The 15754-nt window shown below is 39.7% G+C and overlaps 1 protein-coding gene across 2 annotated transcripts in view; it reads right to left on the bottom strand.

Annotated features, from left to right (window-relative positions):
* Positions 1 to 15754, bottom strand: part of STK38 (serine/threonine kinase 38) — a 40483-nt gene that overhangs the window by 8810 nt on the left and 15919 nt on the right. For both annotated transcript variants that reach the window (XM_081247734.1, XM_081247733.1), the window contains exons 3-9: positions 15163 to 15214; positions 14127 to 14249; positions 12329 to 12412; positions 8334 to 8457; positions 5974 to 6128; positions 1711 to 1813; positions 787 to 848 (exon numbers count right to left, since the gene is read on the bottom strand). In XM_081247734.1, the coding sequence (XP_081103860.1) occupies positions 787 to 848; positions 1711 to 1813; positions 5974 to 6128; positions 8334 to 8457; positions 12329 to 12412; positions 14127 to 14249; positions 15163 to 15214 (703 nt within the window). The remainder of the gene's footprint in view (positions 1 to 786; positions 849 to 1710; positions 1814 to 5973; positions 6129 to 8333; positions 8458 to 12328; positions 12413 to 14126; positions 14250 to 15162; positions 15215 to 15754) is intronic.

Consider the following 15754-nt stretch of genomic DNA (forward strand, 5'->3'; position numbering starts at 1 on the left):
ATTTGCTATTGGGTTTCTAGAAAAGCCTAAGTATGCAGTGATACACATTTCTATTATATCTGGTCAATAATTCTCCAATAACTAGACACTGGGATATGTGCATTGCATCTTATGAACCAATGCGTCAGAATAAAAGTTTGCCTAGACAGCAATATTTCACTGGTGAATTTGTACTATTTAAATAAATTCCAACATGCTATTGATAGCAAGGTAAATGCAATAATGTTACTTATTTTTAAGCTTGTAGGGCATAATTTTATGTGTATATACTCAAATACTAGTAAAGTAAGCATTTCCCTTAAATTTCTCTCCAGTTTTTATCACCAAGTTCCTTTTTCCACCATAAAGTAGGAAAGGGTGGGGCAGGTGAACTGATTTGACTCGGTGAATCAAACTTTTTTAAGTTTGAGAACCACAGCCTTAAAGCTCTGGGTAGGTATTTGTACTTAGTTTCATTTTGCGAGAACTCCATCTTAAATATAACCCCTTTACCACCATAAACATAGGGAAAAGGTAAAACAGGAAGGAAAGGGGTTGTCACCAATGTAGAAGGTCAGAATGAGGTCATCCACTGAAAATGTCACAACCAAAACAACCTCATATTATCTGCCCTCCTTCAAAAGATTACTTTTGGCGCTACCAACATAATGACAGTGCTCTATTAAGGTAATTTAAAACAAGGAATAGGTAAGCTGCAAACATTTATCAAATGCAAATTTATGTGCATACTTTTAAACTGATTCATACTTGGTTTGCAGCATTTAAGAAGCCACAAATATTACTTACTAGCTGGCGTCTGTTTCTTTTCCAGGTTTCTGCTTTCCTTTTGGAATTCATGTTCTGAAAAGCTAAAAGCAGAGAAAACAAGTTCTAATCAAAGTTCAGGGATAAAGTTTACTACTTTTTTAGGTTCTTGTTCAAGCCACATGAGACCCTCAAGTCTTGCTTTTCTGCCCATACATCAATAACTCTGGATGACACATTTCCCAGCAAATTCATAAGCCCAAATCAGAGGCTCTAAAGCATTAACTCAAAGAATCACACAGTAAGAGTTGTAAGCCACACTTCTGTGTGGATCAGGTGGCCAGAGAGGACACGGACAGGCCTTAAACAAAATTACAGGGAATTTAATCAGAATCACAGGGAATTCAGTCTCATCAGAAGCAAAGGTCCCAAAGTGGACCTAAAACATTCACAACTTCTCAAAATTACTATCAAATTTCCAACAGTAGTAACTGTTACATAATCAGAGACTTCTGAATATGTAATACACTATGGACATAAGCTTCTCAAGGATGAACTGTAATTTTACTACAGAGTTTCAATGGTTTGATAGAGTGAAAGTAACTCATAAACTTCTTTCTGCCATGACAGAAAGCAGCACCAAGGATAAATCTAATCTGGAGTTGTTCCCAGGACTCTTTCCTCTATTACTTTTGCTTGCCTGCTCCTTATTCATCCCTTGTAACCTTCTCAGTAGAGCTCCAAAGAATGCTCTTTTGGACATCTGCCTTTAACACATTTGGTAGCCTTCATCTTGCCTCACCAGATAGTACAAATCACAGGCAAACCTGGGAAGGTATTTTTACTCTCTAAAGACTCAAACTGTGAGAATCTCCTAATCCATCCCACATATTTTGGTTACCAGGGGAACAGCTCTTCCAGGCCCAGTTAAGGGATAAAAAGGCTAACATCACTGTTAACACTTACTGAAATCACTGGGGAGGCTGTGGTTCAGATTCCTATAAAATTCTGTCCTATGTGCTTTTTTCAGTCCTGTGCAAAGGCCAAAGTCAGAAAGTTTCACGTGGCCCTATGGGGAGGAAACAAGGTAATGAATGGATGAACATTCATGGATGTGGAACAGAACATTATCTTCTCCAGCTCGGTGCAGTATCCATTGCAGCTCCACAGCCAAAGGATGCTGCTTTTTCTTTTACTACAGGGAGAAATATATAATAGCAAACAAATTCTTTAAAGATCACCCCAAATCCTATTATACAAATAAAAGTATTTTCATTTTTGCACATTACCTTTGTTTTTGTCCAAATATAAACTTTAAAACTAGTTGAACCCTCCGTGGCATCTAACTTTTTTTTCACTTTTTTAAAATATTGAAATATAGTTGGCATACAATATTATATTAGTTTCAGGTGTATCCCCAGCATCTAATTTTACTTCTTAAACTAACTCAATCAAATATTCTTCTGTGTTTCTTCAAAATCATTTTTAATGTCTACATAATATTCAAATGACTTAGTACATCGCTGTCTACCTATCCCCCTATACTGGATGCTTAATCCACTCTCAAAGCACCCCTGTGCCAGAGAGGGCCTGTGTTCCCAACCCTAATCACGCATGGTACAGAAGATGGTCTTAATAAATGGCTGTTAAATGATGAGTAAATAAACAAATCTTTGTTCATATAGCTTTTTCTCCACTTGAATTATTTCATCAGAATAAATGCCAAGGAGTAAACTATTCCAAAGACAAAGGGAATAAACTTTATTGCACAGTTATTGACAAATGTTGCCACACTGTATTCCAATCATAAGTCTCTGACTTTATCCTTCTCTTCACAGGAAACTCACACCTCCTGTGAGCCAGGCACCGTGCCTTTAAGTGTGCTGTCTCATTCTTAAGCCACACTTCACAGACTCAAGAGTCATTAAATGACTTTGGGGTGAAATGGCAGAACCAAAGCCAGAAATCAATGCTCTCTCTCTCCAGACCAGGATTACTTAACCTCTCCAACCCCCTGATCTCATCTGGAAAATGGGAATAATGATATCTTCCTGGAAAGAATGATGAGAATTAATGCATGTAAGGCTCCTAACCTGGTATCTGGCTCATGACTAGCCCTAAGGAAGAGGAAGGTGTTCTTGGGGTGGTGAGATTTTCCTTGCAGGACATTTGGTCCACGCCAAAATATCCTTGATACTTGGCTCTGTCCAAAACCATTTGGCATGGATACTTTGGACGGGACCAAACTGCAAGGAATTTTTTGCATGGACCAAACGTCTTATGAACATTTTAGACAGGACCAAATCTCCACTAACCAAAATTTTAAGTAGATAAGGAGGTAAAACCAAAAGCAGGGGAGGGACTCCTGATGCTCAGGGATCTATACTGCTCAAGGTCACACAATTAAAAGTGATGTGGCCAAGGTCTGAGCTCCAATGACTCATCTGTGGTCTTTCCATGATACCACCTTCCTTCAGTCCGTAACATACAAACTTCCCAGCGTACAAGGCTACAGAAGCTTTGCTTAGGGTCAGGTTTTTGGAGGTTTTTTTATCCCATTAGGTTTGGCTGTGTGTGTGTGTACGTGTGTGTGTCTATCTGTCTGTCTGTCTTTGGTAAACTACCAAAGACAAAAGACAGCTATGGGCCTGCTAACCTAGTATCTTCCTTTAAGACTTGCAAATAACCTGTTCTGCAAGCCAAGGAAGTGTTTTATAGTTCTCATAATTGCTTGATTTACCTGGACACCTCCAAGAAAAAGTGTCTTAAAAAGCAGTGCCAGGGCTTCCCTGGTGGCGCAGGGGTTAAGAATCCGCCTGCCAATGCCAGGGACATGGGTTCGAGCACTGGTCCGGGAAGATCCCACATGCTGCGGGGCAACTAAGCCCGTGCACCACAGCTACTGAGCCTGAGCTCTAGAGCCTGTGAGCCACAACTACTGAGCCCATGCACCACATCTACTGAAGCCCACGTGCCCTAGAGCCCATGCTCCACAGTAAGAGAAGCCACCACAATGAGAAGCCCATGCACCGCAACGAAGAGTAGCCCCCGCTCACCACAACTAGAGAAAGCCTGCAGACAGCAACGAAGACCCAACACAGTCAAAAATAAATAAATACATTTATTTAAAAAAAAAAAAAAAGCAGTGCCTGGAGCAAATGTTATTCAAACCTAAATTTTCAGGGAACTCTGTAGCTCTTCTGAGTATACAGCAGGAACTCAAAATGTCTGCATTTTTACTTCTATAATCTATATGGCTAAACACATATATGAGCTCTCCTCTACAAGTCTGGGCTAGCATATTGTAGAGAGCATGTCTGCACCAAACAGGGTTCCCAAATCCACCTCAGCTAGACTGGGTCCCCAAGCTCTTGGCCTTCAGTATGTTTGCTGACCTTGAACACAGACTACGACCTACAACTAAGCGAGAACTAAGGCACCTGGGGTACAGGACCAAGGCATCTGAACCCAAGACCACACAAAGTAGGGCTACTGCTTTATTAAAAATATATCTGGGACTTCCCTGATGGCGCAGTGGTTAAGAATCCGCCTGCCAATGCAGGGGAAACGGGTTTGATCCGTTCGGTCCGGGAAGATCCCACATGCGGTGGAGCAACTAAGCCCGAGAGCCACAACTACTGAGCCCACACGCTGCAACTACTGAAGCCCGCACGCCTAGAGCCCGTGCTCCGCAACAAGAGAAGCCACCGCAATGAGAAGCCCACGTACCACAACGAAGAGTAGCCCCCACTCACTGCAACTAGAGAAAGCTCGTGTGCAGCAATGAAGACCCAAGGGAGCCAAAAATAAATTAATTAATTAAAAAAAAAGAAAACCCTTCTATCAGGCACAGTTTAAAAAAAATATATATATATATATATATATCTGAACTTAAGGACAGAAAAATAATTTCATATACATTAACATTTTAAAAGCAGAATACCAAGCTATTTACTTTTACGATGCTAACTGTACATAAACTGACACAAACAGAAAAGGTACTGAAGCCATTTTACTAAAATAGTGGTGATCTTTGAACGATAACATTATAAGTATTTTTCTTCTTTATAGCTCTCTGTATTGTTCAAATTTTCCACTACGTATATACATTATTCTTAAAATAAAGAAAAAAACTATTAACTAGAAGAAACTATCTGACAAACCTCCTACCCTCTTTAAACAGAAAGATTAAGGTTTTCAAAGAAAGTAGACCAAAACTTCAGATTTTTCAAAGACTGTTATCAAATGACAGTAAGAGACAGCTTCCCTGGTGGCACAGTGGTTGAGAGTCCACCTGCCGATGCAGGGGACATGGGTTTGTGCCCCGGTCCGGGAAGATGCCACATGCCGCGGAGTGGCTGGGCCCGTGAGCCGTGGCCGCTAAGCCTGCGCGTCCGGAGCCTGTGCTCCGCAACGGGAGAGGCCACAACAGTGAGAGGCCTGCGTACCACAAAAAAAGAAAAATACCCTAGGAATTAAATTTACTTTCCTACTTAAAAGAAAAATTCAGTCTAGACAACAATTCTATGTACCAGAACACAACAACCTAGAATCTTAAAGCTGGAAGAGACTTTGGAGCTTCTCTGGATCAATATATTCACTTTATAGATAAGTGAGGTCCAGACAGTGGAGGAACTTGCCAAGGAGCATCCAACAATTTAGCAGCACACGGATTCTCTTCTGATTTGTTGTGAGTTTAAGAATCAGGCAACTAACCTCACCTGCATGTCTAAAGATGACTACAAAAAGGCCATCACGGAGACTGAGCAGGACTCTGCCTTAAGCAGGGGGAGCAGGATTTGGAACCTGAACTTTGTGGCAGATTATTGTTGCTGTCGCCTTACTTCCTGGTTCTTGGCTGGGATCCTCAACAGATGAGGTTGCCCAACAAAAGGGTTCTTGATAGGTGATGCATTAGTATAGTTAATTATATGCTAAGAGAAGATGACTATCTTTGGTTTTATTACAAAATAACTTAAATCAATTTTATTCTTCATCATTTTCCAAAATGTTCTTTATCTTTACGAGGAACGTTCAGTCAAATTATGGAATTCATAAGCCTTTCAGAGAAAGTAAGTAACAGCAAACTTACCTGTAAGAAAAAGAAAAAAATGTACCGGGTAGCTCACAGCTCCCCTACTGTGATTACCGCAAGCCACGCAGGTGTTAAAGCAAAGGCTGCTCAGACAGGTAAAGACACGTTGGTCAGGCTGCTACTCCCCACAGTACCTTGCTGTCCAGGAGAAGGTTGTCTGGTTTGATGTCTCTGTGGATGAATCCGAGTTGGTGGATGGAGTCTATGGCTAATACTGTCTCTGCTGCATAAAACTGAGTCTCCTCTTCTGTCAGTGTGTCTTTCTTCATCAGCAGGGTCATCATGTCCCCTGGAAACAAGAAGATAGAAAGAACACACACACACACACAAAACAACACACGAATAAATGCCAGTTTTCAATATGCCTTCCCTATCTGCCAATGTAAGGTGGTGCTAAACAGGCCTCTGCTCTGTCCCAGAGATTACCCACTACAGGCGGAAATGCCCAATATGAGCAGAAATGGTAAGCAGTTTCTAACACTTAAAAGGTAAAATTCACAGCCAGGGACTGCACATCCCTTTCACCTAAGCTAACTGATGCTGACCCCTGAGCTGTGATTTCCCTTTTACTTTGGAGAGAGAAAGGAATTTCTCTCACACTAAAATAAATAAATAAGTAGACAAATAAATTTGCTTAAGATAATTTTTTGGACTAGGGGAAAAGCTACTTTACTTTTCACTTTGCACAAATATCTGCAAACTTCTCTCTACCTAGAACCAAATGGCATTTCCACATATGCTGTACTGCCATTATCAGAGAGGCTGAAATGCCAAACAACAAAAACGTAAAAATTCTGGGAGGCTGAGAACAAGCTCTCCAATGTTTATTCACAAAACACTACAACATAAATAAAAAGGTGGGATTTAGGTAGCAAAGTGTTACTCAACAAAAGCTAAATATGAACTGAAAATGATGCTACAGACTAGGATGTGTAATAGCTGCCTCCCAAAAGTACACGGTGAACACCTCCCTAGATCAGTTGGGTTTTTTCTCCAGTGTTTTATTATAGGTACTTAAATATACACCAAAATGCTTTATGCAACTTTTACAACACATCAGTATTTTAGCAGTTAAAAGGTAACCTTAGTTTTCTGCAAAGTCAAAATTTAATTATTTCTGCTTAATACCATCAACATAAAATGGTGAAAAAAAGATTCTGATCCTAACTCAACAGTCAAACAAAAGCAAAGCAAAGGAAATATGAATAAGCAGTTTAAAGCTAAAAGAAACAGGAAAGATTCAGTTTAGATCACATAGGAAGACATTAGAAAACAGGGAAAAGAGATAGAAACCTCTGATTTTAATAGAGCGCCATGTTGCTTTTTAAATTTAATTTAGAACTTTGAGGGAATTTTTGTATTCTTGGAGAAAAGTGGATATTTTACCCTTGGGCAAAAATTAAGCCATTTATTAAAATGCTTTTTGCCCCAAAACTTGAAAAACATGATTGCCTTATCACTCCTGGCAGCCACTCATTCAATCTGGAGGCACATCAGAGACTCAGGCTGGCTCTAAGTTATCTGCAAGGCCTTAGTGCTGTGGCCCCACCTGTGTGGGCTTGCCCAGATGATCAGAGCACTCAGGCCAGGCGGCCTATGGCTCTGCAGGCCAGCTCCACCAGGTGCAAAGGGCAGGGTCCAGGAGACAAGAGAGTCTATGGAAGATGGTGCAGGTAAGGTTTGAGGAGACACATGTCAAGGGGCTGGCTGGTTACTGAACTGGTTCTTACTCCCATTTAACGACTGGCATCTAAATGTTAAAAAGTTTCTCCTCATTCTATCAGATAGGTTCTTTTCTACCCTTCATCAGTTGTTAATAAAAAATTATTGATGACCCTAAATCTAAACTAAAGGTTGTCACAAGATCAAATATTACACCACCATTATATTAGTTTTGCTATAGAAGCAAAAAAGAAAAAGTTTTCTTTCTTTCCTACCAGTGTGCTCACAGTTTGTCTGCTCACTGGGAAACAGACTGTGTTCCCCAGAACAGATGCATGCTCTGTTCTGGGTGTACTTTGGAGCTATCTCAGAAGATGCACATGCCGAGTTACATAAAACTTGAAATCTCAGAAATGAGAAACTGATTGTGACTACTAATATAGGTAATGAGAAATTCACTTTTTAAAAGTTATAGAAAAAAAGTTGAAGCACAGAATGTAATAGCTTCAATTCTGTCACTGGGGTAACTAATTATACATGATTCCACTGAAAGGAGGGCAGGCAAAGCCCCTAGTTTATTCCTATATATTTAGAAAGAAAAAGAAAAGAAATATCCATCTGAAATTATGAGAATGAAGGAGGTTACTTTTATGGCCCTAAAGCTGTAGGAAGGCACCCCAGCACAGACAGGTTACTGACCTCCTTACAGACCTAAAAAGATACAGAAAGCAACTTTGTGAGCACGATTAAAAGTAGAAAGGAGGGTTAATTGATGTGATAGAGAAACCACAAAACAAAAAGGAAAAATGACCTTTCATCGTCAAGTAATTACCTCCGGGCAGGAACTCCATGATTAGGTAGAGGTTTAGCTTATCCTGAAAACTATAGAACATTTTCACAACCCACAAACTGTCTGCCTCCACTAGAATGTCACGCTCCGCACGAATGTGGCCAACCTGGAGGTACACGCATTTGATTAATGACAAGCCTTGCTCTGCTTTATTAGACTGTATATTTGTTTAAACAATTTAAATACTGTTTTGAGTATTAAACTGTGATGACACAAAAGATCTAATTTATGCTTAGGCAAACCTACTAACTCAAAATTGACAACATTTGACTTGAAGGTATTCAGTGATGAAAACTTGAGTGATGAAAAGCTTAAAAAATGGCAAAATCAATGGCTTGAATGCAAAGGGAAACTTTAACAGTGCTATAAATGGAACCTCTGATTAGTTAAAATTACCATCCTTTTACATATCTTTTTGTCCTAATAATCCTTTTTGATAGAAACAAGTCCCCAAGATGAGACTCTTTAAACACATCCTCCCTCAGGTCTTCAGTGACATCTGCAAAGACAATGCCTTGGTTGACAATTCCAGAATACTCTGATGCCACAACATTCAGTTCACTGCTGTGCACACAGGATGTGCTCAATCAGTTCTTACTGAACTTAAATATAAGAACACCTAAGAAAAGTTGTAGATTCAAATGTATGACCTTGCCGTTTTCCATTTTTACTGAAATATCTAGCTAGGAAGACCAAGTTGCCAAAGGTTTGGGAGAATTACTTCATTAATTTACTATTATCAAGTTTACCTTATCTACTTTAAGTATATAATAGTAATCAAAACACTGCTGCATATTATCAAGTCCCACCCCCTCTCCTCTTATATAAGCATCACAAGATGCAAAACTGGGTTGAATCAGGTCTAAATTTATTAAGACCCAGTCTAATCCTTGAATAGAGGTTTTGACCTTAACATATGTTCCAGGGCTGGACCTCCTAGAATATGTTCAGAGGTAAAGATATACCAGGTTCACAAACCAGCACTTCTATTGGCAAACTCAGCCCATGGTTTTTGTTTTGAGACAATGTGCTGTATGCTTGTTTGTTTTACTGGGATGTCTTTACCAAAGACACAGATCCCAGCCCTCTCTCCTGTCCTACACCTAACCTGCCTCATTCTTCCATGCTAACTCCCACGGGTCTAAAAGCATTTTAGTTTTCAGTTTCTACTAAAATTGTTCTTTAGGAAATTTTTAAATAAATTCAATGTCTTAAAACAGGGGTCTCTAGTACCAGTCTGCAGCCTGTTAGGAACCGGGCCGCACAGCAGCAGGCGAGCAAGCGAAGCTTCATCTGCTGCTCCCCATCACTCCCCATCGCTTGCATTACCACCTGAAACATCCCACCTCCCTCCGCCAGTCTGTGGAAAAATTGTCTGCCACGAAACCGGTCCCTGGTGCCAAAAAGGTTGGGGACTGCTGTCTTAGAAAATTTACATTTTTACATCTCTACTTATGGTATGAGGGTGGGAAAAATGGAAGAAGATAAGGGTGATAAGGAACAGTGCTATAAAATCATGAAGAAGCCAAGTAATGCTTTGAGGAAATGCTCATGCCAAAAATGCATTGCTAAAATGCAGACCTGGCTATGACCCAGTCAATTACTACACGAAGACCATACACGGCAGCATTCACCCACCTCTGCTTCCCCTGTCTCCTGTTAAGGCCTCTACCTAGTGCAGGGATGTATGGAAAAGAACAGACACTACCACTGCCACTTGTCACTCGCCTTAGAGGGCAGGATGGTGACTGCAACATTCTCAGTTTGTCACAGGGAAAGCGACAGGTACTGTGACCATACCTTGCCCTTCTCTCCTGGGGCTGAGACAGCAGCTAAGAACCTCAAGATCTAGGGGTGGAGTCAGGTGATTTTAGGGTAGGGGAGGGAAGAGCCAGAGGTGCAACTCACACCAGACTTCCCTTTCCCCGTTTCATAAATATAGAACGGGGTGGGGGAATCACATGCTAGCTGCTACGCTGGGCACTAACTAGGAAAGCAGAGATGGAAGTCAGTCTTTGGTTCCATCCTAACACTATACTGGCATCACAACTGGAGGTTTTCCTTTTGCACTGGAAGAGAAACATGAAGAGACTAGCTACATGCTGGTCTCTTATCCTTTAAAATTTATTTTCCAGGCAGCAGAAATCTCCATCTTGTGGGACAGAATAACCACCTGAACTCTCAGTGGGTAGCTGTAATTCCTGCTCAGTTTTGTAACAGCAAGCAAAAAGTTTTCCTCTGGATAAGCCACCTATACCTACAAAAAGTTAGGCTCTGAATCTATACTTTGTCAGCCCCACCCAGAAGTGATGGATTTGCCCCACAAAGCTGCTCATGCTTCCTCAAGACAGCTGACCCAGGTAGAGTCTGTGGCCAGAAACTTTCATTGGACCACACTGAGATCAAACTTAAAGAGCTGAGTCCATCAGCAAGGTGAGCTACTAATTTAAGTTAATGCATCATTTAAAATCTTAATTTTAAACATTAAAATTTTTAACAGAACAGACATGCCCTTTATTTTCATGTAGAAAATTTTTAGAAACTGATTTTGAAGAAGGTACAGTACTTGAGCAAATGTTTTTACACAATGTTTGGATCATCCTGTTACCATTTCTGTTACCTCTGGCGCATGCTATGAAGGATTAATAAGTCAAACTCATGATGTGTACTTCTCTTTACGATTTTATTCTGAATGCTAATCATTTGATAAAAGAAGATTTTGAGTCTTGCTTAAAACTATAGGAAATATATCTTGTAAAAATAGAATTTACTTGTGAAATACAAAATATACTGACTAATCAATACAGCCTTAAATTTTCCTTTTCAAGATTAACTGAAACTCTTTCAGTGCCTACACCCGTATCTCACACTAATTTTTAGATATAAATAGGGCTAGTGTGCATTTTGAATAAGGTTGGTGTTAGCATAAACTATATTGTCTGAAGATATACTGCCAGGGTATTTGATACTCTCAACCAAAATTCCTGGGAGTCTAAAGCTTCTGGGTAATATCGGAAAATTAAAGAGAAAATTAAAATTCCAAATTTTGAGCTGGCGCTTAAATGAAGGGCAGAGAAGCCTTGGTGATTACATCTCCTCTCGAGCAGCAGGAAGGACTGGGTGTGGGGCTGGCCTCCATCCTGGCTCTTAGGCTCTGTATCCAGAGCTCTTCTTTCCATGGGGTCTCTCTGCCCTCCTGTAGCAACTGGTATTCTACAGGATATTTGCAGGTGTCACGGATTACAATCTGTTCTTAAGCAACCTGGTAAATTAAACTACATGTATAGAAAGTCTGCATTCTCATTTTTAATGTATTGTCCAATATTTAAAATCTTAGTTATTCTACATGAAGTACTTAATGCATCTTATAAATCTATTTGCAAAGTAGGTTTGAAATTTTAGAAAGTATTCTTAATCATTAAAGGAGAATCTGCATTGCTCTGCCGTTTGCATTATATTTTTTTCAAATGCATTCCAAAAGAAGACTGGTCTTAGGTAGTGATGAGCCACTGAGAAGACCCAACTTTTGTTTGCATGTACAGAATGAAGCATGGTAAGACACATTTTAGATCGCAAATTCTAATTCCTAAGCCTCAGTTCCAAGGTGTATATACAACTTCTATCTCTCAGCATTCAGTAAGGAACATGCTACCACAGTAAGAAAGACCTCAAAAAAAGGCTCCTGATGACAAGGACAGCTTGTGATCAACTGGGAGACACAAATATCAGATATTTCTCTAGTAGGTTTTCAAATTTAAAAAGTCTGCACATAATGTATAGGTATTATTTGTACTTTTAAAATACATGTAACTCCTTCTTTTGGGGAGAAAGAAAAGTAATATTACATGTATATTCATACATGACAGGGCTAAAGAAAACTAAAAGAGGAATATACACTTCAATTAAGCAAAAAGAACAGTTCTAGGAGACAAAAATTTATAAGCTGACTAAAATCGCTGCTTCAATTGTGCTTTTACCTGTTCTTTTTCAAGCATATCTGCTTTACGGAGTATTTTCATTGCATACACATGCCCTGTATCTTTCTTCTGAACAAGCCGCACCTAAAAGTTATAAAGAAATGCCAAAAGTTCACAATGCCAAGCTAATGCTTTCATGTGTTATAGGAAGTAATATTTAAACTGGAAAAGTACTACAATTTTTATATAAGCAACTAGCAATAACAAAGCAGAAGAAAATGCTTTTCAATGTCCCAAAATGGATATATTACACACAGTGAAGTCAGTGCTGGAAACATCCTCAAATATCTCCACATCTGAACAGCTCTGGCTCCCTAGTTGAACAAATCAATCTAATTTTAAACCCTCACTGTGGGAATTCCCTGGCGATCCAGTGGTTAAGACTCGGCGCTTCCACTGCCAAGGGCCCGGGTTCAAACCCTGGTCGGGGAACTAAGATCCCGAAAGCCACGTGGCGTGGCCAAAAAGAAAAAAACAAACCCTCACTCTGGAACTTAAGGACTCATTAAACCCATGGCACATGTCAAGCAGTCAGCTCAGAAAACCTAAGGAAATGATTACAACAATGTTTAAAACAATAGCAAAAGCTCAGGTATAGAAAAAAAATGCCTGGCAGCATTAATAGGATAATAGCATAATTAGGGAAATAGCATTAATAGCATAATCAGGGAAGTAGGGTTTTCTGCAGTTCTCCTTCCTCTTTTCTATTTTCCATTTTTTTTTTTAGAGAGAGAACAGATAATTTATGATGAAAAGAAAATAAACGGTCTGCAAACCCAAACAAAACTTCTTGGAAATTTCCTGCACATCCTCCCCCTCTTCCCCCAAGATATGTATGTTTTCTTCTCCCTGCACCATTCTTTATGTTCTCGAGTCCCACATCCCCTCCTCATTGAACAGAGAGCTCTTTTAGAGGTGGTCCTGCACCTTTCCCTCTCTCAGGGGGCCAACAGGGATTCTGAACAATGAGGGATCAATTTAATCTTTCACCTGTGCCTTTGAATATGTACTCACATTTCCCCTAGGTACTGGTTTTTAATACTATGCTGCTCCTTTTATACAATGATAATGAAACTAATACATCAGTAGGTCATCCACTTTGGGCATTTTCCATGAATGGAGATGATCCTGCATGGGCTCATTCAAACCCTCCCCAACCAACAGACTGCTCTTGTGACCAAGCAGGATGCATATGCAAGACCAGCTAGGACAAAGTTGCAAATGCTTTCACTCTATACCACCACTTACATAACTTATTTCTATAAATTCTGTCACCTAGGGCCATCTTTTTAGAGCTGTACCAATCTGGCGGGAAGAAATAAAGGGTGGAGATATGCTGTGAGTTTGCTCCTGGAGAGGCAGTGTAGTGCAAAAAGCAAGACCTTCAAGATCAGGAAGACCTAGGCCCCGCTTCTGGTACCACTGTTATGTGATGCTGGAACATTACATATCCCCTCGGAGTCTTAATCTCATCGTGTATAAAATGAGTTACTGTCATGATTATAGGAGAGAAGCACTCAGTAAGTAATAAATATTGATTTCTTTCTACCTTTCAACTCTCCCTCTAGATCAATACTTAAACCATCAACATCATCTCTGGAAAAGCAGAGAACAACCAGATCCCTAGGACAGTGAGGAGGGGAAGAAAAAGAAGACAGAACACTTAAGATGTGGGGCTGGCATGCATGACCCACGCACTCCATACTTCAGTTATATCAAGAATCATGAGCTCATGGTGTTAGAAGCTTTGAAGTTCTGTGGTATTTCTGTATTTGACAAGTCGCTGTGGTTTTTTTACCTCACCAAATGCTCCTCTGCCTATTACTTTTAAGGACTCAAAATCTTCCAATCCAAGTCTTGTTCTCTTCAAACGAAGAAACTCTGTTTCCTTCCGAGCATGTGCTGATCTCCTGAGTCGTTTCTAATGTTTAAATAGAGAGAGAGAGGTGGGAAGGGGAGGAGTTGGAACTCTGAAACTCTGCAACAAAGCTGTATTTGTGGTTTAACCCACCTGCAAAGCAGGGCCACACCAGACTAAGCATCATCTGTTCACACATGAAAGCACCACAGAACGACCCTTACAAGATCACTCCTCCCTTCCCAGGCCTTCAGATACAATAACCAAGCCATACTAAACAGACGGTGCCTCCTGTGAGGGCTCTGACTAACCTACGTCAACAATCAACTTTTCTAAAGCTTCTAATGAAGGAAGGATAAACAACGAACATTTTCCTTTAACCCTTATATAAAAGTGTGGTTTTTAAATTTCCCTCTGGATTTTCTTTACACATTGTGGTTCATTTTATGCATTAACTTTCTACTGTTCCTACAAGTCTTGGGTATTTTTCACCATTTTCCTGGGTTCTATGATTCATTCCTCTTTTTGAAAGCATTTCCACTGCCATTTCAGTTCCTTACATGGTTTCGAGTTAACTATATTTTCTGCCACATCTGTGGGCATTGGAGGGAAGGGCTGATTTGAGAGAGATTTTGCCTTGACAAAGATTTTAGAAATTTGCCCCACTTCTATGGAGCCTTTTCAGTGAATTAAAAATGCTATAATTTGCTTTTTTAAATTTTATTTCATCTCTTCCTTTTCTTGGAGTTCTAAAGCTAATTAATTACAACAGAGCCTAGAGAAGTCATCCTCTCCTGGTACTTAATAATTAACTTCTCCTTCTGCATGAGTACGTAAATCCAGAAGCACATCAGCGCTCATAATTTCCTGTTATTGAGTCAAAACCATTCCCCTGTGCACCAAGGCTAACAACTTGCTGGATAAGATGTGATCTGCCATGCTGGGTTTCAAGGAAAATTTTTTCAATATTAATTACCTCTTCATCTTTTAGGCCTTCTTCTTCCATCACTTTTTCTAACTTCTTTTGTCTAAAAATAAATAAAGACATATGAAATCACATTTGAATGATAACTTTCCGTTATCTATATGCAAACAATATTTTTACTGATAAAAACAGGTAAATCTCAAAATGCTTCATTAAAACAACAAATTACAGTTATTAAGACAAATGAAAAGATTCTCACCCTTGGTCAGTTCTACATTTTGACAGAAAGTGTATGTTAATGCAACAAAGAATCTTATTTCAAAATGAAAAGTTCTCTTTTTTTTTTTGGTAACATTTCCTCCTTAACAAACCACAAACAGCTGGTGTTTGATAACTTCTTCTATCAGGGCGTTTCTCTCCTTGTCCCTGACTGAAATCTACTTCCTTTACTTTCACATCTTCCTCCTCCTCCCTGCCACAAGCAAAGAGTAATAACAACAAAGGTAAACACAGAATCTGGAGAGTCAAGGGGGGGAAATGTTCAAAAAAGGTGACTGGCACTGCTGTTAAATCTTAAGACTCAAAGCCGCATGGCATGGCCAAAACCAAAAAACAAAAATCTTAAGACTCTAAATCCTTGGAG

This window comes from Mesoplodon bidens (genome assembly GCF_964165515.1).
Source record: "Mesoplodon bidens genome assembly, chromosome: 10".
Taxonomy (NCBI): Eukaryota; Metazoa; Chordata; class Mammalia; order Artiodactyla; family Ziphiidae; genus Mesoplodon; species Mesoplodon bidens.